Here is a 24,364-nt window from a genome sequence, read left to right on the forward strand (position 1 = left end):
GCTTCTAGCTGTATTAGTGATAATTGGTGATTGTAAATGAAAGATGGTTTTATAATCCTTTAATTGTATTATAGGATGGGGAGTTATTATATTAGATGCCTAATATCTTTAAATTGGATTTTTTGAGTGCTTTGGGGTAATTTCATGTTTATATTTTTATATGTAATTTATAAAATTCAAATTAAGTTATTTTGACTTTGGTATCAAGTAATAAAATTTCGTACGTTTTTATGCTTATTATAAATAAGTAATTAATATTTTACAAATTGATAAATTTAGTTAAAATTAATAAATATTATATTATAAATAGATAATAAAATAATATTAATTTTGTTTATAATTTAATAATAATAAATATGTTACATTGTACATTAATGTCTAATATTTTATGAATATCTAAAGATATTATTATTATTATTATTAAATATTCATTACATAATAAGTTTAATATAAATATATTAAAATTTATTTATATTTTAAGTTTATTTATTTATTAATAAAATATGAATTATTTAAACTTTTGTTGATATAGAGATTATAAAGACTCAAACTTGTGTGTGAATGAAAATAAAATGAGCTAAAAAATATAAAAAGGATCTAAAGACTTATTCAATAGGTTGGATTTAAGCCCAACACCCTTGGACTTTCCATAATGGGCGCATTCATGGGCTAGAGCCTTACTCCTTTTTACAGGACATTTGTTCCACTAAACGGTGTGCGGCTTTCTCTTTCTTCCTCTCCTTTTGTTCTTTTGTTTATCAATCCTTCTTCCCATTCTCTAAAACCTAAAAACAAATTGCTCTTCCTCCGTCGTCCCTATCTGCCACTGGGCTTTCTACTGCCTCCCTTCACCTCTCATTTCCTTTTGAACCAAGGTCTGAAGAAACTCCTCCTCCGTCGTCCCTATCCGTCGCTGGGCTTTCTACCGCCTCCCTTCACCTTTCCTTTCCTTTTGAACCGAGGTTGAAGAAACTCCTCCTCCGTTGTCCCTATCTGCGGCCAGGCTTTCTACCGCCTCCCTCCAAGTCTCCTTTCCTTTTGAACCGAGGTCTGAAGAAGCTCTAAAAGATACCAGAACCCGAAGCCAACAACTCCCAAAGAAAAATTGAAGTCGAGCCTCGTCGATTGTGAACCCTCCAAACTCTGGGTTGGAACTTTTTCCTTTTGTTTTTGTATGATTCTTTTGCTTCAATTTTTCTTTTTGTGTTTGGCTGACTGTGTTTTGAATTGCATAGTTTTGTACGGTTTGTGATCTTATGTTTTGTTTTGTCTTTTCACAGGGATTTCTCTCCCTTCGATTTGGACATTGTTTGGTGTGACTCTGTTTTTGGGACAGAATTGTCATGATTGGATGATTGTTGTTTTTGAAGGTGGCATTGTTTGAAAACTCTTCTCTGTTTTTGGGAATAGATAAGAAGTGGAAATTGCTTTGTTCGTCACCCACTCTGTCAATATTAGGCTTATTATTAGGCCTTAATAGCAATAGAAGGAGACCCTAAGAAAAAAACAATTAGAGGAACCATCAAATTTTCTTGAAGTTAATAGTTACAACTCAGGATGGAATCACCCAAATTTTTTATTTATTAATGATCAGGGTCCTAAATATTCATCACAACCTGTTTTTCATCATGATTTTTAGTCACAAGTTAAAGCCCCAATACCTAAAAAGAAGTCAACTTAAAAAAAAACGTTTATACAATACATGACAAATATAGATGCAGCCATTTAAAGTCAAGCAGCTTCACTAAAAAATATTGAGATTAAGCCTTTTTATTTATTTTCAATTTTAAACCTTTCACCCTTGAATATTTTGACTTTGAATGATTGCATCCATATATGCCATGTATTGCATAAACATTTCTTTCAAAGTTGGCTTCTTCTCAAGTATAGAGGCTATAACTTGTAACTGAAAATCATGATAGAAAATAAGCCATGATGAATATGTAGGACCCTGATCATTACTCAGTAAAAAATTTGGATGATTTCACCTTGAGTTGTAACTACTGGAATAAGAATTGTTTTGCTACCCATTGAAGTTTCCATTAAATTGCATTGATTCATAATAAACTGGACAACAGTAATTTAAATGCCAATCTCCACAAAGTTCGCATATCACAAAAGAACTCTAAAAAACATTAACACCCTAAGTGTTAATTCTTTAAGACAAAGCATCTACTTGAACTATCAAAGCACTGATAGCCAATTTATAATCACTCACAACCTTCTTAGGCTCAAACTGTTCAGATAGCCACCGACAATTATAATAATCCATCACCTCAACCCAAAGTACTTAAAAATAAAATTAAAAAATTACATTAAGACAAAATTTGTTTGATATTAATATTAGTAAAAATTCTAAAAAACAATTCTCTAGCAACGGCATCAAAACCTTGTCAGTTAAAATTCTACCTTCGCAAGTTTACATATCGAACAAATAATATATTGGTAAGTAGAGTATAAATTTCATAGAGAATTAATTTAAAATATTACTAAATACTAGAATTAAAGCAATTTAATTTTATTCAAACAATCAAAAATTTAATAACTAATTAAACTAAAAATTAATCAACTAAAACTAAACTAATTAATACTAATAATCAAAGCAAAAAGATAACTGGCTAAAAATCAAATTAGAAAAACCTACAATTACAATATCTCTCACATTTCATTTAAATCTTACCTCTCTCTTAACTTATTTCAATGGGTTGAATTATTAATCTATAGTCTTTAATTATTTATAATGCTCTCCCCAGTCTCTTATAAAAATATCTATTTTAACCAAAACACTATATTCATATGTGAATTGAAATTAAAATAAACACATTAAGTTTAGGCTTTGATCCTGACTACATACAGCATATAGGTATATTCTTATTTTATACACAAATCAATTTATTCATTCAATAAATAAATATGATCATATGCTATTTCAATTTTAGTCTATACTAAACTCTCTTTCCCATGTTTGTTTAAGTTTCTAAATCAATTTAATTGGTGATCAAGCAATTAAAAACATTAAGAGGAAATTGAAATAAACAATTCAATCTCATTGAAAATAAACTAGAAAAAGATTAAAAATTAAAACTACATGTGAGTTTAATTGCAATCTTAGAAAAACAAATTTAACAAGACATAATTGCAAAAGTAAATAAAAATATATGAAGTTTAGCCATCAAGAATAATAAAAAATAATAAAAGCTAAGGAATATAAATAAATATTTTGCAACCTTGATCTTCAATCTTCAACCCCAACTTCTAGATTCTTGAATCTCTATTTGGATTTCTCGTTAATGTGTGTATCTATATGTATATATATGGCTAATTTCTCCTTAAGCTAATTATTTATAACCTTACTTAACTAAATTCTACCTAAACTAGATTACCTTAGTCTAAAAATTCTTAATATGGGCTTAGAACAAATGTAGAGCCCAATAGGGACTTTGTCAGTCGGTAACCTGCTCTTTTCAGCCTTGTTTTTTCAAATTTTTCAGTTCAATGCCTCAGCATATCCCATCTAAGCCGAGGCGCTCCCTTTTCTTTGTCTTCTTCTCACTGACTGCTACACTGTGTCAACTTTGATTACAATTGTCTCCATCTTTGAGGCAAAAATGGTCAACGTGATCTCGTAAAAATTATAGTACTATCTCTTAACTTTCCAATAGTCCAAAAATTGCATCATTTGAACATCTGGAGTTAGAGTTATGCTAAAAATACCGTGACATATATGAACAAAGTCTGAACTTAAAACACTTTTCTTCACCCATTTTGATAGAATCTTACAATAACATAAAAACTAATAAATAATAATACAGACAGCCGAGCAATTTACCGGTAGCCAGTGAGCACTGCCAGGAAACTTTTCCAATTTCTCAAAACTTAGGAGACATCGGCAGTGGTTGAGCAATATGCTTAGCAAAGAACTGGAAATGTCAATGATTGAACCAGCCTGCAAACCGAGAGCTTTTCTTCAACACGTTAGCAGTTGCAGCCGAAGCACCATCGTGCCCGCAAACCTGCACGCTAAACCGTAAGGGCAAGGTGCATTTACCCTTATAAATGGGCATTCGGTCACCCTCCAAATCTTTCTACATTCAAGAAAACAAAATCTATTTATTAAATCTCCAACAAGAATAAGAGAAATATTGAAAAATTAGAATAAATTTTGAAAAAACTATCCTTTTTGTAAAAAGAAGACGAAAAGACAAAGTTTTGTGGGTGTTTTTTTTTTGGAAATTTTAATCATTGAAGACTAGCACAGCAGCGGCCGGAATCTGGGCTTGGGGCTGAGCTAGAGAGAAGAGGATAAAAAGAAAATGGAAAAAAAGGACTAAATTGCCGTCCCACCAAAACGACATAGTTTTGAGCATAAAGGAGAAGAAAAAACAGGGAGAAAAAGTATATCAACATTGCTAATATTTTTTACCAAAAATTTGTTTTAATCTAACACATTAACACCATGCCAACATCAGACCCAATTGCATACAGTGTGCAAGTACAAAAATAAACTAAATTGACCAGTCATTAAATTGACGACACCGTTACAGTTCTCCAAATTAGATGTAGAATTACTAAAACAACAGTTGGGATCAAAAATTAAAAAGAATTTATTCGTCCAGTTTGCTTTATCCTATATCATTCTCGATCTTATTTACCAAACACAACTCACCAGGCTAAGCAAAACTATTGTATCGGAAACCCTAATAACTGATTTCAATCAAGAAGGTAATGATTTCGTGAATATTTTCATTGTGTCTTAAGAGCTTTTCAAAAAGAAGAAAAAAGAAAAACATTGAACCCAATACAATTCTATTTGACTGTAAAAAGAAACAGGGTTCTGTTAAATAGAGAGAAAAACACCTATTTGATTGGCACTGTGGAAAAAAATATATTAAAAAAAAAAAAACCAAAGCACCCATTATAAGGAAAATGTTGTCAGCATCCCTCTACATATCCCAACCCTCGAACAGCCCATGCCCTTTCTTCTACAGATTAAAAGAAACAAAAATTAAAATCAAAGAAAATAAATAATAGTGTCACATTGTCTGCTGGAAAATGGTACATATGCCCCTACAGTGTTACCAGCTCTTTTGCCTCCTCTTGCAGAAACCCAAGCATAATTCAAGGAAACAACCCTGACCAAAGAAGCCCTCATCAGCCATATACAAGCTCGCTGCCACCCAACAACCACCATTGCTAATTATAAATCTTATCTTAGATTTGAAAAAACCCTCAACGCAAACCCATTGATGGACACTGGCCACCAGAGACTCATCAACCCACTGCCAAGTTACTTTATAAGAAGTAATCGGGTGTCCTCCGGGTTACATCCGGCTCTCCTCTCCTTGGAGCAGGCTCAAACTGCAAAAACAGAATAGTTCTAAAATGTTTACTTCAACCCATGTTTTGAACATAATATATGGAAATGCAAGCATTTACATACACATACAATGAAAATATTAGCATTGTGTGAAAAGAGAACAGCTCACCTGAATGAATGTATGACCCTTGCAGTCATCAACTTCCAGGATGGAAGCCATGTTTCCACATCGATAGCAATAATTAGGTGCGCTAAATATAGTAACAACCTTTTGTTCCTGTCAAATCATCAATAACACAAATTTCGTATCAAAACTCAAAAAATTCTGGAAAAGGCACCAACACTGTGGAACTACTTACATGACCCCAATTGTATCCTTCCATGACCAGCTGATGAGCCCTAGCAATCAGCTTCAAGTTATTTGTATGGTTAAATTGCTCAGATATGTCCTGAAGACATCATAAAAGGTTAGCACACCAAAGGGAAGATAAAAACATATCCTTTGACCATTTCCAAGAAAAACAGGAATAAAACCAAAAAAGGAAGCAAAGCAAAAAATCAATACTTGGCCAAAGGTATATCCAGCACCCCTTGGAGAAATACCCCAACCACAACGATCGTCTGGGTCAGACCACAAAAGATCGCACATGGGACCCTCATGAGGGACTTCTTGAACACGATCAAAATTACGTATGTTATCCAGGGTTTCAATGGATGGAGACAACCCACCATGGAGACAGAAAATTTCAGATTCAACCTTCAAAACAGAAGAAAGTCTGCAGGTAAGAACCATTAACAAAAACCATACATCTATAGTTCACCTATAACTGATTCTGGTGTCATAAACTAACAAACTATATCAAAAGTTAGACATCAGCGGCATTAGCTGAGCTTAGCTTAGCTAGATGTTTAGTCCAACATGATCTATGCAAATTGAAGCTTCAAGTGATAAATGATGCTGCTAATAATTCTGGTAAAGATATACTAGTGACAGATGCAGGAAAAAACAAAATAAAAAGTCCTGGCAATGTTGGAAAAAATGATGAGAACAGTGTGCTAGAACTAAGGTAGTATCACTAGTTTGCTTTCGTCTCAAACCCTTTATGGTTACAGTTAAAAGTTAAGTCATTATGTGGTAAAAGAAGGCATCTTGAAAACCTACATTACTTGGATTGGGGGTAAGTGTTGGATAGAGATATGTCCTCGATACAGGTATGATCAATTTTTCTAAGTTTTTCCTTCTCTTTGGAGGGTCAGACCTCCATACTCAAATCCATCAGATATGTGTCAAACCTAGGTACTTCATGGAAAATGAAGAGTTCGAGCAACATAGTTGATAGCAAGGGATCACTTTTCAAAAGTTGTGCATCATGTTACTGAAAACACTGGAATTATAATCCATGACACCATGATAGCATGCCATACCAAGTGTCTAATTACTCACATCCAAGTAATGTCCCAATTTCAAGTAATCACAACAAAAAAACTTTACCGAAGATCATTTCAAACAACATCAAACACTAAATAACTAGATACTAACCAATGCTGTTAGTGGAAAATAGTCAAACAGATCAGTAAAGATCTTCCATACGTTGGCATTGCCATACCTGCAGATAAAATAGAAAACATATCTTCAAAGAAAAGACCAATAACTTAATAAAAGAGAAACTTCCTAACCCAAAAAAGAAAATGAATGAACAATTAACATAGGACCAGTATATGTCAAAGAGTAACAGAGAATGTAGTTCCTGAGTTATTTAAAATTGTTTCTGCAGCCCACTTCTATTCTCAGAATAACAATTATTTATGAAGTGAATTCTGCTTCCTAGCACAAAAAACTGTAGACACCCTTTAAATTAGGCAATTGAATGAGAAATAAGCTTATTCATGGACGAGATCCAATTGCCCCAACACTAGCATTGGCATCACCTACTTCCATATTTGACATTCAAACCAGTTCATTACCTAATTGGTTCATTAAGAAAGATAACTGACATGCCACCCTAACAAATATTGCATGAAAACTTCTTTGGTTAACAAAGGAAGATCTGGCAGCTATTGAAAAAAATATCATAAATCCAGATCAAAATACATTTTTTAAAATTCTGACATCAAGCCGGTCCCTATAATAATCAGTTCTCTTTATTTTATCTATTTGCAACATTAGGTTCATGAATCAAAGCTACACATGAACCACAAAATATAACCAGATTACCTTCCCAATTAATCACGATAATCAAATTGGGCCTTATGCCCACCTTTAGAAACCACATTATAAATGAAAAGAGTGAACAGGAAGGAAAGATAACAAGCAGTATTTTACAGTCAAATTAAAGAAAACCAGCCTCAATCTCAACTCTCAAAGTTAATGTATTTCTGCATTAAAAAAAAAGCCTATATAGCAAGATTCTAAGATACTCACTTCCTTAGGCATTCATCATAAAACCCATACACTTGAGTAATCTGCATTCATAAACAGAAAACAATTAACAGGAAATATAAGAATCAAATGGATATAAGTAAATTGCAAAAGAAAATTGGAAAACAACGAAGACAACCAAGTTTTTCTTACATGCATTACAGCTTTTAGAAAGAACACCAACAAATCATTCCTACTTAAATAAGCTCTTACAAGAAATGTTCATAGCTTAAATATATATTAAGAACAATCATTTAGAAACATAGCATACCTGACGGCTCTCATGATTTCCCCTCAGTATAGTTATCCGTTGGGGGTAACGCACTTTGAGGGCTACCAAGAGCTGAACAAAAGTTAATCACAAACAAATGATAAGTTGCAACCACAATTAAACATAATTAACAGCAATTAGTCAAGACCCTGCATTAATTCATAGAATGAAGAACCACCAAAATTACATAAGCAGTATACTTGAGACTCCACCTTAAGTTTTCCAGATTGCTTATGGTCATAGAAAAAAAAAAGGTCAAATTTATAGATTACATTCCCATCCTTTCTACTGGTTTGACTCCCATTATTGAATGATAAAGATGCATAAGAGACACAACAAATAAAACGGTTTTATGAGCCACAAGTACGACAAATAACATGGATAGTAAAGCATGAAACCAGACAGCAGATAGGTCTCCTATGCCAGGGAGGTAGAGGCATAAGAAGCAAGAACAAGATTTCAACACGTGTTACAAGATATAAAAATCTGCAGTAATAATGGGACTGTTACACAAAAAGGCCAATCAAACTTGACCTGACCACATATCAGTAGAAAAAAGTTTCAACATAGGTCAGTTTGAGCAACCATGAAATATGTTCAGACAGAATATCAAGTGCATAAATGTGTCTTTGGGCATTTGACATAATTCATACACAAACCCACATTTATGTATATGTCTGTATGAACATATATATGTAATAATTGCATAGATACACGTAAACATGGATTCAGACATACATACGCATATACACACGCATAAGAAAATCAATATGAAACATATCTGCCTCCTATGATTTACTAAAATTTGTTTGAGCATCGATGTACAAAGCTCAAAAAGAATACCAAGCATGTGGGTCCGTGCGTATGCACACATGAGTACACACACATCGCCACCTAAGATCTATAAAAATCTGTCAAATCCGGGAGACCCATGTAAATTCATCATGCAGTAAAGCATCATTAAATGGAAGAAGGGCAATTAAAGTAATGTAACCACAAAGCATCCCCCCCCCCCCCCCCCCATCTAACCCTCTGGCTTTATCCAAAATCAATACACACTCAATGAACAAAAATAATGTAGGTTTTTTGTATAAAAATATCACTAGCAGAAAAGAACACAATCAGTAAAACAAAAAAACAAACATTCCAGGTGAAACAACCAAAAGCTGAAAATCAAAGACAGTAAATCACACTTACTGTTACAGTTTCAACTGAATAGTAACCACGGTCAACATAATCTCCCATGAACAAGTAATTTGTATCTGGACACTGACCAGAAAATTTGAAAGAAAAAAAAAAAAAGAAAGTATAAATGTTAGGAAAAAAAAAGAACAGTGAAAAAGAGCTAAAAGAAATAGGAAGTGCAAGAAACAGACAAGCTTAATTGATGAACAAGCAAATTGAGCAAATCAATGCACCTAAAATTTTTATGAAATAGCTAACAATATGCAAATCAATTTGAACTCAAGAGAAACTATGGAAGTTATTCTGATTCCGAGTGCATTACATTACATTCCAGGCATAACAGTTCCATCTTACACCATCTCACAAAGTACTGAAAAATCTTTACAACGGAACTATAATTAGATGTGCGTGATAGCTGTGTTCATGATTTATAAATGTTTGTTGAAGACTAGACAAAAGAAACAAAGTACTAGACGCATTGCAAATAGTTCACAAAAGTTAGCATAACATTTAAAACACAAGATAGCTGCCTCAATCAGAACAATTACCTTCCCTCCAATTCGAAAAAGTTCTGCAAGATCATGAAACTGCCCATGAATATCACCGCATATTGTGACAGGACTTTTGACAGGCTGCATCGCATCAAACAAAAAAACATACAACTCATAGTAAGCCAACAGCAACTGTCACAGGAGCAGGCAAATCATGCATTCATTAAAGTAGTTGAAAGGATCTGGTAGTAAGCCTTCAAAATGAAAATTTAATCAAGAATTTAAGGTCCCCAAGGGGACACCTGACACCCGAACTATAAGAACTTGAGACTTTCAACTTAAAGATCTTAGGTTCGAATCATGGGAATGAGAAGATGGGGTTTATGGGATGGGAGAGACCTACCTATCCAAAGCACAACGGACTTCCATTTGTACCAAAAGCCAAAATAGTATAGGAGTTAAAGATACCTGATGACCATATCAGGAGTTCAAACAACCGGTAGAGACACAGAGAGGTATGAAAGCTGACAATTGCTTTAGAAAGCATTTAAACTTTTGCGGTCCATTCTAGCTATTCATTCTTTTTTTTTTCTTTTCCCTCAGAGTCTTATCAACTATAGAGTGAACCATTTTTATCAAACTATTCTTTTTTGTACCTTACAAGTCATCAGGTAAAGAGAACAAAGATTTTAAAACAACAGACTCAGTACATTTCCTTTTCAATAAAAGAAAAGACATATTACATCAGTGAAAACAAATCTTCAGCAGTTCCAATCTCAACATAAACCTCTACTAAACCAACTAATTTTTAAACTTATATTTAAGAAAATAGAAAAGCATTAGGCAACACAAATATGGAAACAAAAAAATGTAAGGATTAATGTGCAAAAATTCAGAAATGCAACACTGCCGATAACAAATAAAGGTTAACAAAATGGACATCACCATTAAAAAATACTATTTCAGGGGGAAAAAATAATAGAAACAAAATAGTAGTGAGAGTCGTGACAGAAGCAATGGATGATAAGGCACACCTGAACATTGCTTTCCTCCATCAGTATCTCCTTAGCCTTGTCGCATAACACCCTAACCTAAATCATAACAAATACAAAGGACAAAATCAGGTAACAATAAAAAAAAAAAGTGAAAAAGAAAAAGATTGTCATCTAAAAAAAGGGAGTGAGAAAACAATGAGTTCAACTAATCCATAAATGACCGTATTAACAAGTATAAAGGCTGTAAAGAAAAGGCTACTCGAAGGTGCAAGGCAAACTAAAGGTGGGAAAAAACACTCAACCAATTGAAGAAAGTTGTTAATTTAAAAAAAAATTAATAAAAAATTTCAAATTTGTTGTACTTAATGACTTCAAACATAAATTTTTCATAAACTTTAAAAAGTTGACTCCATCTCATACCCTAAAGTTGACTTTAAAAAAATTTGTTGAACTTAATGACTTTAAAACGTTGAAAAAGAAACGTTGACTCCATTCAATAACACCATTACATTCTAGCATGAAGTTCCCGTCATTTCCTTCTCCACAGGAACTTATAAATGGACACTATATCCATAAACATGAAAAAGAAACATTCATTTTCTGTTTTTTTCTCAATCAAAAATACATCCCATGTAAGGACGAAATTTGAAGAAACAGAAAAGAAGCCAACAACGGTAAGCCTGTTGGCTTTCGAGGTGCACGCATCAATAAAGGTTTACCTTTGCTAGATTAGTACAGTGCCTTGGCACCAAAACACGCAACTTGACCACACTTAGAAAACTGTCCAAAAAAGGTACAATGCTACAAGCAAGAAATAGATTAATCACAACTCAAATTACGGAACCTTGCCCATTTAAAAGGGACCAAATCCATCTATCTGTGCAAGTATTACTACTTTTGGAGCTAGATGACCAAGGCTTGTTGTGTAAAATCTTTACAGAGAGAAGCACAAGTATAACCAAATGTATTGAATGAGGCAACTGATAACCACAAACATCTCTACCCTCTAACAACATTTCCCCAGGCATTTAATTCGTAGTCTCAAAAACAAATCCTTTAGCCAATTGAGTATGGCTTCCAAACTGTGATAAAATTAAGGAACTAAAATAATTTTCCTACTACCAAACCAGAAATTCCAGGAAGAGTATACTTTTGTAATGGGAAATGAAAAGCAAGCAAGAAAATTAACAAACAAAATGCATCAATATCAGTAAAAGCAAGCAAATAAAGAAAAAACTGATTCTACAAAGATCTTATCTTTCTTTTTTTTTTTCCTATAAACTCCTCCAGCAAATAAAATGGATCTGGTACAATATCCAGAAAATACTGAAAGAAAAATGGATCGGTGGAAAACGTCACAGATCAAGTCCTAAATCAAGAAATTTCAAACAGATCCGTTTCATTTCTGAATGAAAAATAACTACCTCCTGCTCCGATAAGGGCTTGCACTGCATCAGCTGCGAAATCTGTTCGTCCAGGTTCCCATGGGAGTTCGAACTCACCGAAGAATCCATCTCTCTTTAATAATTCCTAAACCTAGATTCCTAAAATTTCCCAAACAATTGTTCTTTTTAAAAAAAAAAAAACTCTAAATTTATTTCTTAGAAGAAGAACCAAAGAAAGAGAGAGAAAGAGAGATTTCTAGTTTTCTGAAGAGAAAAGGAAAAGAAAGGAAGTGGTGGTGAAGAGCCCAATGTTTTTGTGAAGACAGAGAGAGAGAGAGACTGCTTCGCTTTCTTCTCTTTTTGTTTCGATCACTCACTCCTTCTAACAAAAATCAGTTTTCTTTCTTTCTTTTTTTTTCCCCTAATTGAGTGTTTTTCCAAGGTAAAAATGTAAGGGGCATTTCAAAATTGTTTTTGGGTGGAATGTTGGTGTCGTCCAGATTAGCGAGTGGAAATAACGGACCCATCGTAACGGAGGGAAACATGTGGTGGAGGGCTTGGATAAGAGCGTGACAATCACAGTACAAGTAGCGCGCGGGTTGCGATTTGCCTTGTGGCTGTAGATGTGATTGGCTCATCTTAACAAGGATCTTATTGGAATAACAGAAGCTTAGAGATGTACAAGCAATCTTGGGAGAGCTTCGGTGAGATCATAAAATCATGCTCATAATAACTCATAATAAAGTGATAACACAAGTCTTTCTGTTTCATCCAAAAATGGCCTCGTCCCTACAGCATTAATACTACTTCACTAGTATAGTAGCAAAATGCAAAAAAAATTGCTTAAAATGAACCATTTTTTCATTTATTAATAAAATTTATATTTGATATGCAGATAATATATAAAAATTATACACCACTAAATCGTCCATGATGTCACTTCATTAAAAAATAAATCTGATGTATTATATTGTCATAGTAATGTTTAAAATTTGTGTGGTATCCAGCATGGCACACATGTAGCTTTTCAGTTTTACATTACAAAAATGAAATATCACCAAAAAAAATTATAAAGAAAAATAATGAAGGACATATCTCTTTCATTTAATTTTATTCATAATTTGAGACATATTTACCGTTTGAATTCTTTCTTTATGCTATACTTGAAACTTAATTGGAAGCGGAGAAGATGGATGGATGGGGAATGGGAAATGGGAAATGAAAAGACAGGAGATAAAAAATTGACGTACAAAGATTCGGGAAGTGAAATGAAAGAATGATACTTAATTTATTTGGTTCACAAATATATATATATATATATTAAAAGGATTGATAAATTATATATTATAATTTACTACCACACGGAGTGTAGGTTGCCCTGGGTAATTACTCCTTTTTGATTGATTGGTGCAACAAATAATAAGACTAATTTAATATTATAGATTATAGATATATGTATATGTCAATGTCATAATCTCATTCTTTCTAAACTAACATCACATGTGAAGCCTACACTTTAATACACTTGCATGCTTTTTAATGTAAATTTTTAAGTTTTCAAACTTTATCTTTTAAAATAATAAATAACAATATGATAATATGCACTATTTGAATATTAATTATTTAAATTTTGAAAGATGTGAAGTTATTAAATTTATGTGTGTGTGTTTTTTTATAATAGTGCCCTTCATAATTAATTGAGAAAACTAAATATAAATTTTGTGAACATTTTAACACAAACCAAATTGTTTTTCTTAATAAAATGACAGATGAGGTAATAATTTAAATTTAGGATTCATTTGGTAATCGTAAAATAGCTTATTGGGAAAAAATTTTTCTATGCAAAGTATTTTACAAGAAACTTTAATATTTTTTACTATTTGAACAAACTGTTGTAAATATTTTTCGTTGTTTGGGTCATCTTGTGGAATATATTTTCCACCATCACTCAATTTATAAAAATTTTATAAATGCCCAACATCTTTATAGATCTGAAAATATCAATATTTATCAATTGTGTAAAACATTTAAAACTTAATTTTTAATATTAAAATATTATATAATAAGAAATTAACTAAAAACATATGCATCAATCAAATTTAATAATCCTACGTAATAAAAACATTCCATTTATAATAAAACATATTAAAAATATGATTAAGTATCCCACAAATTCATACTATATATATAATATTAAAAACATCCTACAAATATCCTACAAATATTATCCTCAATAATAAAACCTACTATGAATATAATTAATCATCCTACATAGACCTACTAGGAATATAATTAATCAATTTACATTACAGTTACTACATATATAATTAAAAGCATCCTACAAATATCCGACATAAGTTCTTCAAATTAGAAAATCTAATCATCATTCCTATGAAACATGAAATTGTTTAGCCAAGCTATTTTTAGATTGTCAATCCTAACCATGTATGTTCTTGCTTGCTTCTCAAGTTTCATTAAATAATCAAATGCAAATAGAAGAAGTGCTCTTTATGCGCATCTGTATTCATCACTTGAGCATAAACAAGAGCATCATCAATTTTATCATCACTTAGCCTTCTAATAGTAGATGCAATCTCTCCCAAAATTTCTAACATGAATTTAATGTTGTCATCTTCAAAAGGATTATTGCATGATTTTTTGTACCGAGATTGTGGTAATGAAGTTCTCACTGATAAAGATAATTGCCTTCCTTTGATCTCCTCATCAACTTCCTTATCCAAGTCAACAAGCATTGCATCAGCTTCGGTATTATTGTCCAAATCTATATCAGCAAATGATTTGAAATTATGTTAATAAGGCTAAAATAGTATTTTCAATACTTATATTGTTTCCACACTACTTCTTTGAGGAAAAATGAGTTTTAAGCATAATTTTGAAATATAAAAGGTTGGATAATGCGATAGAAATATGAGCATACTTGATGAGTTACACTCACACTTATTCAAGTAGCCTAAAAGAAGGAAGATTGAGTTAAAAGAAAAAAATTGTCCTTGATTTCCTTGTGCTTAACATAAGTTGACCATTTGAACAATCTTGATTTACATTTTAGAACTTACTTGAATAGTTCACGATGATTGATAATGAGTTTGAAAGTTTTGATTACTTTAATTGCTACTTTTAAAGCAAAATGAGCTTATATGAGAAAAATATTGCCATCCTTTAAGTTTAAAATGATTTATGAATTGAACAAGTTTGTTTCGTAATGAAAATACTTATGACTTATTCTTATTGGATGTGCATGCTTGCTTGTAAGCTTGAATGGTCATAAGGGTATTTTTGGCACATAATTGTGAGATATTTGAAAATGACCCTTGACATGCATAAACACGATTCATTATGCTCATTACAAATTTCAAAAATCATTTCAATCCTAATTGAACAAAATTGAATAACATTGAGCTCATGATTTTATACATAGCATGTCCAACTCAAATCTTGTATATATGATTTAAGTGCAAAATCTTGGAAAGAGAGATTAAATCTTTCTCGAATGCTTTTCTTGCAAAACCTTTTTGTCCTCTTTGATTGAAAATGAATTACTAATTCTTTATTTTTAATGATATAGCATGGTTGAACAAAACTTGATTTGATATATTTGTATAAATTGCACAAATTCGATGTTGCTAGGTATTTCTCTCATGATTGGTGAAATTGATTGAAAAGGATTTCTAAAGTATGATCTTGAGTGTGATAATTTAACATTGATGGTATTTTTCAAGCAAAGGAATAGATCTATTTGCAATGTTTGACATCCTTAAGATTACAATGATTTCAATAATATATAACTTGAACAATTATACCTTGTGTTGAAAATGCCATTATATCTTGTTCTTGTTGCAAATGAATGCTTGAATAACCTCCAGGGCATCTTTGTCTATATGTTGAAAAATTGTTGAAAATTTTAAATTTGATGCTTATTATGCTTAAACGTTGTTTAAAATGCTTGTACATTTTATAAGTCATATTCATGCATCATGATGAAAATTGAACATGCTTGAGCATATTAGAGACATAATTCTATAAATGAGCATTTCAACCTTTTAGCACTTGTAAACAGTGAGCAATAAAAGCCAAAATTTGAGTTCACATGTTTTTCTTGAAGAATCTTTTATCATACATGTCCAAAATGATATTCCAAACATGGTTGAAATGAAATTCTGAATTATTCTCACACAAGTCTATATTTTGAGATCGTTGTACCTTGGAACATTGCAAGTTTTGCATTTTTTTTCTAGCTTTTTAATATACAAGGATCAAGCATAATCAACTCTTAAGCATAGCTAGTCAACTATTGGAGAACAAAATGCAAAAAAAAAAAAAAAATTACTGCTGGAATGATAAAAAGTCAACCCCAATGATATGTAGTTGATTCTTGAGTGCCCTAAAGTCAAAATAGATAGGTTTTGAGTTCCAAAATGTCTTCTTACTTTACTTCTTGTCTATTGTAATATTTTCTTCCATGAACTTCCTTTTCAAAGATGATTCTTGACTCTTAAAAACATGCATTATGAATACTTTCATGATCATTTGGTGCAAGCACATATTATTGAAATAGCAAGACTTGTTGAAAAATGGGAAATCCTTTTTGATTACTTAAATCTATCTATTCTCATGCATAACACTCATATTGATTCCATAAATCGTCATGTGCTTACATTGAAAAATCATGTCTTGAGAAATGAACTGTTCATGTTCTTATGTTGAAAAATCTTTACAATGAATTATAAGATCAATTCTTGAAATATGCTCTATGATTGTGCTTCAATGATTGTTTCAAGATTGATTCTTTGATTATACTTATGAAATTGATCATGATGAACTTGTTGAACTTCATGAAAATAAATTTTGGTTCATCTATTATATTGGTCAAGATGCATGCTTACGTGATTTTTCATTTTGCTTGACCTTAAGGTTTGAAGTCTAAAACTTGACTTAAGCTATGCATTTGAATATGAATGTAATTGTCAAGTTTGACCATGACATATATTGTGAGTTGGCATAGTTGAAATTTATTTTGAACATACATTTAAATGTTAACTATGTCTTCATTGAGCCTTATTGCTTACATGATCTAAAGATTTGGTGTGCATCCAACTTTAGCTTATAGGTCACCATAAACAACTTAACATGTCAAACAAAATATGGCCTTTAGTTTTACCTAGGAATGAATGCCTAATGTGCTTTGATTAAATATCTTTTTCTTGAATCTTGATAATTGGTATTCATTGATGATTGAATGTTCACTTTGAATATATTCATGAGTTGACTGCTTTATTTTCAATTTTCTTTAGTATTGTTGGTCCCTATAATATGTGTTAGAGGGGGGTGAATAGCACAATTTGGCTCTTGACAAGATTGGAAACTAATTTTCAGAACTTAAGAAAACAAAAATAGAGTATAAAATGCACAACAATTTAAAGTGGTTTAGTCTAAGACCTACATCCACTACCTTGATTATCCAACCAAGGATTTTCCCACAAATCCACTATGGATCGGTGAAATTCACAAGCTTTCACAAAGCTTTACAATGGCTTTTACCAGGTTCAACCAAAAACCTTTTACATTAGTTTTTCATGAGCTCAACTAAAACCCAATGTGGTTTTCAAAGGCTCAACCACAACCTACAACAATCAAGTTATCCCAAGCTTGAACAACCCCTTAGAATGACTCCCTCACTCTAAGAATACAAGAGAAGTAATAAAAAAATATCTATGATCACTTATTTTGATCTAGATGGTACAAAATGAAGTGCTGAACTCTATTACAAAGATTGGCATTTGAATGTAGTCAAATGCAGTGAAGCTTTTCTGGTTTTTCTACTTTCTATAGCTCAAATCTCATTCAAAGCTTCTAAAAAACTTATTTCTTATTGTTGAAAAACCCTTTTATACTTGGAGATGCAACTCTGATGGCAGTTTGGCAGTTTATATCCGTTGAAAATAGTTGAGGATGAGTTCTAGTTGTTAATCTGTCTTGTAGTGCTCTGGTTCAATTTGTAGACAGAGAGCTCTTGGTCGACTGACTTGGTTGACTAAGTTGGTTCTATTTCTGGTTTGCAGATTCTGGCAGAGAGTACTTAGTCTACTAACTTGGTTGACTAAATTGTATGTTTCTTAAATTCTTCAACCCGCCATTTCTCCAATTTGAAATTTGGTCAACCAATGTTCTTCCTTGTTTCACCAATAAGCTTCCTCCTTATTATTTAGTTACATCTTGATGATTTTATCCTTCTTTTTCTTTCAAAAATACTCTTTGAATAGTCAATAAATTAATTTCATATATTAATTTCCTACACACTCAAGTAAAGGTATTAGACACAAATAAATGGAAATGTTTTATTATCATCAAAAACTAATGGAGCCAACAATCTCCCCCTTTTTGATGATGACAAAACACTCATTGATTAATAGCATAGTGTCATTTTAAATTCTTTTTAGTTTTCTGCAATAATTGAGGATTGGTCCCCCTTAAGTATAAGCTCCCCCTTAGTGTGTGCATATTTTGTTTATTTTATTTCAGCCAGTTTTATTCTCGTCATATAAAAAATGATATTGTATATTTAGAGTATACATATGTTCAACAACATGGAGTGATTTGCAGCATGTACGTATTAGCAGATCATCATTAAATTTTCAGCTTTAAGTGTTGACAGATTTTAATCACTATTCCAGTAGCTGTCAATCAGCTTATTGATTTAAGATTTTGTATACATTATTCATGTTTCAATTGATATGTTATATACACCATCTATATCTATTTTCAAATAGAAATTATTCACAATACCACAACAAAAATCAATTATCAGCATATAATTCAATATCAATGCAGTAGTAAATTTTGTCAACAGCAGTAAAAATACCAAAGATAGCAAAATATCAACAGATTTCAATTTCCAGCAGTCAAACATCATAATCATATCAGCATCCATTTGTTAAACAACCATATAGATAACAAGATTAAAACCAAGTGTTCAAGTGCCACCATGGCACAAATAACAGTTAACCAACAAGTATTTCGAAACTGCCCCTGGACTATTTTTGCTTCCTATCTCCTACTTTTCTAAGTTCATTCATCTTTGATTTTGTCTTCTTTCCTTTCCTAGGTTCCTTCCTGGTTCCTCTACCCTAACATTTTTTTTAAAACTTCTATTCTTCTAGTTCCTAGTTCCTGCACCCATTGTATTCTACTCCCCCTTTTTGTCAGCATCAAAGGGAGGGGCTTCTATTCATTTGATGTGTCAAAGGGTGAAGTTTCAATGTTGTAGAAAGGGTTGAGAGGAAACGGAGAGGGCTGTCGGAGAGGTGATGTTTGTCTTGGGGAAGGTTTTGGGGATGACTTGTCTGAGACAGGGATTGGAGAGGAGGCTGAAACTGGTCTGGATTTCTCTACCAACCTGGAAGACTTTTTTCTTTTGAGAAAAGCTGTCTTGGTGGCCATAGTCTTCCTGCCTTTGGTTGGTAGTTTTCCCTTAGTTGGTGGTGCTGCAGTGACTTTGGCTTTCCCTGCTTTTGTCTTTGCTCTAGCAATTGATGCAAATTTCTTCCCTTTTCCTACACCTTCACCAACCTTTTGAGTTTCTGTCCTGGTAATGTCCTTTTCAACTTCTCCCTCTTTAACCATTTGGTGGAAGATATCCATGATGGAGACTTCCTCTGAGTTTGAAGGAGAAACCTGGTGTTTCTCTATTTCTGAATCATTTTTGCTTTGAGATTCAGGGGAGGTTGTCTTGGTTGGATGATCAACCCCTTGGTGTGAGTTTACAGTCTGTAGAGCAGGACTGGCAGATTTGTAGGTGGAACTTCAGCCTGAATGCCAAAACTTTCAACACGAAGAGCTGATTTTTCTGCTGACTTAGATGAACTTTCAACACCTTGTTGTACAAGTGTAGTGCTGGATGTGGCAGAACTGTTTGCAGCCACAAGTTCAGATGGCATGTTTTCCTTTTCCTTCAGCTTATTTTCTAACTCAGTGATTTTATCTTCCATTTTCTGTAGCTTCACTCCTTGGTCAGTCAGTTTACCATCAATCATCATAAGCAAATTAAAAATCATCTCATTTGAAAATCTGGAGGGGACTTCTTCAGGTTGAGCAGGTAGGCTGTGTTCTTTTCTTAGACTAGTCTTGGAGGTTTTAATGAACCTTTCTCCATCAAGTACATACCCCATTTTAACCAAGTTGCCATACTGAATAGCTTGATCTTTGGTTTTTACTAGATCCATATCATACCTCTTTGCCCATATTCCCTTTTTCTATACAAGGAATGTAATCACATTCCCATAAGGTAGATTTACCTTATCAAATCTACAGGCACTTCTCATTTTCTCAATCATAAATCTTTCCAAATTTAGAGACACTCCATTGAAAGCATGCTCCATTAGCCAAAGGTCTTGGAGGCTGATGTAGATAAGGCTTCCACTTCTGCCTTGTATATTTGATGCTATGAAATAGTGTAGAATTTTGATCTGAGGGCTGGTTATCAAACCAGAATTACTTTTCGAAGAGTATTTTTCTTTATTTTCAGTAATGATCTCCCATAATAAGGACGGATCATATTGTTCAGGCAGTTCAAATTCACCTTCTTCATACTCTATTTTCAGTAAGTTCCCTAAATCCTCAATAGTCATAACAAACTCTTTTCCGTTTAGATAAACATTCAAACCATCTTCTACATAGTCATCAGAATCTATTAATTCCTTTCCTTTCAACGTAATTCCAGAATAAAACTCTTTGACCAGACTTGGACTGTAAGATCTATTCTTAAAGGTGCTGTAGCCTTTTAGTTTTAGTTCATCAAAGTACTCAGATAGACTGGTATGGATTTCTACATTTTCCTTAAATCTCTTCCAGTCAATGAATTTTTCATAAGAGATTGGTGCATTCTCGATATTTTTGAATCTATACTCATGCAACTTATTCCTAAATTTCGAAGAAGATGAACTGGTACCTTTGTGGAGTGAGGGCTCTGTTTCTTTCTTCTTGCCAGTTTTCTGCTTCTTTTCTCTAAGTTTCTTAGATATATCTTTCACTGAACTAGGCATGATTTTCAGTTTCTTCTTCACACTTTCAGTTCTTGTTTCTTCCTCCATTGGCCTTTTCCCTTTCTTCTTTTCTAATATCTCTTTGCTCTGAGATGTTCTGGCCATGTTGGTTGCAGAAATTTTTGAGGGTTTGAGTCGGTTTCAGAGGCAAATAGGGAAATTTAGGTTTTTGTTTCTAGAGCAACGGGTTTCAGGGGAGAGAGGAGGAGAGGTAGTTTGCAATTGTTGCAAAGAAAAACTGCTCACCTTCCTTTAAGTACTGCCCTATTTCATTTCTTAATAATTTCAAACTTCCCTCTAAAATTTGGTTATTTACCCTTGACAAATTTTCTTCATTCTTTTTGCACTCGGTAAACACATATTTTTACCACATTTCACTCTTCTTTCTCTATACTCACTGAGTCTTATTATTTAAGGCTGTCAGATCACTCTTAGTTGACTGAGAAATCTTTAGTCGATTGAAAGCATTCTATTTCTTATGAGAAAGCCAAAGGTTTTCTTATAATTCCTTCACACTAATCATCCCTAAATTTCTCCTAATCTCACAGAATTTATCTTCACTCAGAGGTTTGGTAAAAATGTCTGCTAATTGATGTAAGGTATTCACAAATTCTATCTTAATATCATTTTCATCACATGGTCTCTAATAAAATGGTGTCTAATTTCAATGTGCTTTGTCTTAGAGTGCTGCACAGGATTTTTTGATATATTGATTGCACTTGTGTTATCACAGTATATCGATACATTATGCATAGTTATTCCATAGTCTTTTAATTGTTGCTTGATCCAAAGGATTTGTGCACAACAGCTACCTAATGATACATATTCAGCCTCTACTATAGACAGTGCCACTGATTTTTACTTTTTGCTGGACCAAGACACAAGCATCATTTCTAAAAATTGGCATGTTCTACTAGTGCTTTTTCTATCAATTCTACTACCAGCAAAGTCAGCATCTGAATATCCAACTAAGCTAAGAGTTGAGTTTCTAGAGTACCATATTCCTAGTTCTTGAGTGTCTATGAGGTATCTAAAAATTCTTTTAACAGCTGTTAGGTGTGATTCTTTAGGCTGTGACTGAAATCTAGCACATAAGCACACACTAAAATGAATATCTGGTCTATTTGCTGTTAAGTAGATAAGAGAGCCGATCATACCTCTATAGAGCTTTTGATCTACATCCTTACCTTTTTCATCTAAGTCGGGTTTGGTGGATGGACTCATTGGTGTGGAAATTGATTTCAGCTTTAGCATATTGAATTTCTTGAGCATATCATAAGTATATCTTTCTTGGTTGATGAAGATTCCTTCCTCACTTTGTTTGATTTGAAGATCAAGGAAGTGTTTCAACTCTCCCATCATGCTTATCTCAAATTCACCCTGCATTTCGTTTGCAAAGTTCTTTCATAAAGCTTCATTGGTTGCACCAAATACAATATCATCCACATATATTTACACAACAATTAAATCATTTAGATATCTCTTAATGAACAATGTAGTATAGATGCTGCCTCTATTATACCCTTCTCAACTAGAAATTTTGAAAGCCTTTCATACCAAGCTCTAAGAGCTTGTTTCAATCCATACAAGGCTTTATGAAGTTTGAAAACATGATCAGATTTTTCAAAGTCTTCAAAACCAGGTGGTTGTTCTACATATACTTTCTCTTGAATTAATCCATTTAAGAATGCACTTTTGACATCATTTGGAACAATTTAAAATTCATGAAACATGCAAAAGCTAGCAACAACCTTATAGCTTCAATCCTAGCAACTGGAGTAAAAGTTTCATCATAATTTATTCCTTCTTCTTTGTTGTATCTTTTTGCTACCAACCTAGCTTTATTTCTAACTACATTTCCTTGCTCATCTACCTTATTTGTAAATACCCATTTTGTACCAACAATAGGGTGATTTGAAGGTTTAGGTACCAATGACCATACATGACTCCTTGTGAATTGATCAAGTGCTTTTTGCATGGCCATTATCCAACTTTCCTCTTTTTCAGCTTCTTCAAAGTTTTTAGGTTCAATTTGAGATATAAAAGCTGAAAAACTCACATGTTTCTCTAGTTGCTTTCCTAGTTTTAACTCTTTGTGAAATCTCACCAATTATTTGGTCTTGTGGGTGATCTCTCACAAATCTCCAACTCCTTGGTAGATCATCATGTTGATTTTCTGCTATTTACAGATTTTCTAGAGGTGGAGTTTCATTTTCTCTTCTAGGTGAGCTTTCTTCATTATTTTTGGGTGGACTTCTAGGTGGACTTCTACATCATCATCATCATGAACGTTTTTTTGCAATGCATTTGACTCATCAAAAACTACATGAATTGATTCTTCTACGGTAAAGGTCTTTTTGTTAAAAACTCTATAGGCCTTTGAGTTTAAAGCATATCCTAAAAATATTGCTTCATCACTCTTTGCATCAAACTTCCTTAGGGGCTGTTTTCCATTGTTCAATACAAAGCATTTACAACAAAAACTCCTAAGGTGAGAAATATTTGGTTTCCTACCTTTAAAAAGTTCATATGGAGTCTTTGAAATCAAAGGTCTTATTGAGACTCTATTAAGAATATAAGTTGTTGTATTTACTGCCTCAGCCCAAAGATATTTAGGTAGGTTGTTCTCACATAGCATGGTTGTAGCCATTTCTTTCAAGGTTCGGTTTTTCCTCTCTACAACTCCATTTTGTTGGGGTGTTCTAGGTGCAGAAAAATTGTGATCCAACCCTTTTTCATTGCAAAACTTTTCAAACTCATCATTTTCAAATTCTCTTCCATGATCACTCCTTGTGTTAACTATGGCTAATCCTTTTTCATTTTCTACTTTCTTACAATGACTTAAGAATGCATGTAGAGCATCATTCTTATGAGCAAGAAAATACACCCAAGTATATCTAGAATAGTCATCAACTATAACAAAGCCATAAGATTTTCCTCCTAAGCAAGTTGTGCTTATTGGACCAAATAGATCAATGTGAAGCAATTCAAGAGGTCTAGATGTTAACATAATTTTTTTGGACTTGAAGGATGTCCTAACTTGTTTTCCTAGTTGGCAAGAATCACATATCCTATCATTTTCAAATTTTACTTCAGGCAGTCCAGCAACAAGATTTTTTTTAATTAATTTTGACATAGTATTTATGCTCACATGTTCTAATCTCTTATGCCATAGCCAACTACCATTTTCAGCATTTGCAATAAGACATGTTTCACTATTTACTTCAAGATCTTCAAGAAAA

At 32.8% G+C, this 24,364-nt stretch overlaps 1 protein-coding gene and 1 long non-coding RNA gene across 2 annotated transcripts; one reads left to right on the forward strand and one right to left on the reverse strand.

The window, feature by feature from the left end:
• On the forward strand, positions 724–1,439 carry LOC108663325. The gene is made up of 2 exons (XR_001929283.1): positions 724–1,147; positions 1,281–1,439. It is a non-coding gene; the product is annotated as an uncharacterized LOC108663325 (long non-coding RNA).
• Positions 4,790–12,442, reverse strand: LOC18589621 (serine/threonine-protein phosphatase PP2A-2 catalytic subunit). Its single transcript, XM_018128000.1, has 11 exons — positions 12,103–12,442; positions 10,718–10,774; positions 9,741–9,824; positions 9,205–9,276; positions 8,008–8,079; positions 7,740–7,780; positions 6,858–6,924; positions 5,883–6,074; positions 5,677–5,766; positions 5,487–5,594; positions 4,790–5,358 (listed from the first exon to the last, which is right to left on the reverse strand). The coding sequence occupies exons 1-11, from the start codon at positions 12,190–12,192 to the stop codon at positions 5,293–5,295; spliced, it is 939 nt and encodes a 312-aa protein (XP_017983489.1). The 5' UTR covers positions 12,193–12,442; the 3' UTR covers positions 4,790–5,292.

This window comes from Theobroma cacao, chromosome 9, assembly GCF_000208745.1.
Source record: "Theobroma cacao cultivar B97-61/B2 chromosome 9, Criollo_cocoa_genome_V2, whole genome shotgun sequence".
NCBI classification, from domain to species: domain Eukaryota; kingdom Viridiplantae; phylum Streptophyta; class Magnoliopsida; order Malvales; family Malvaceae; genus Theobroma; species Theobroma cacao.

What these genes read in the sequence shown, in the direction of transcription:
- LOC18589621 (XM_018128000.1), bottom strand. Translation starts at nt 12,192, where the DNA reads ATGGATTCTTCGGTGAGTTCGAACTCCCATGGGAACCTGGACGAACAG. An exon ending in TTTTTCGAATTGGAGGGAAG is followed by an intron (nt 9,277 to 9,740) that starts GTAATTGTTCTG and finishes TTTTCTGGTCAG; the next exon opens with TGTCCAGATACAAATTACTT. An exon ending in AAGGATACAATTGGGGTCAT is followed by an intron (nt 5,595 to 5,676) that starts GTAAGTAGTTCC and finishes ATGATTTGACAG; the next exon opens with GAACAAAAGGTTGTTACTAT.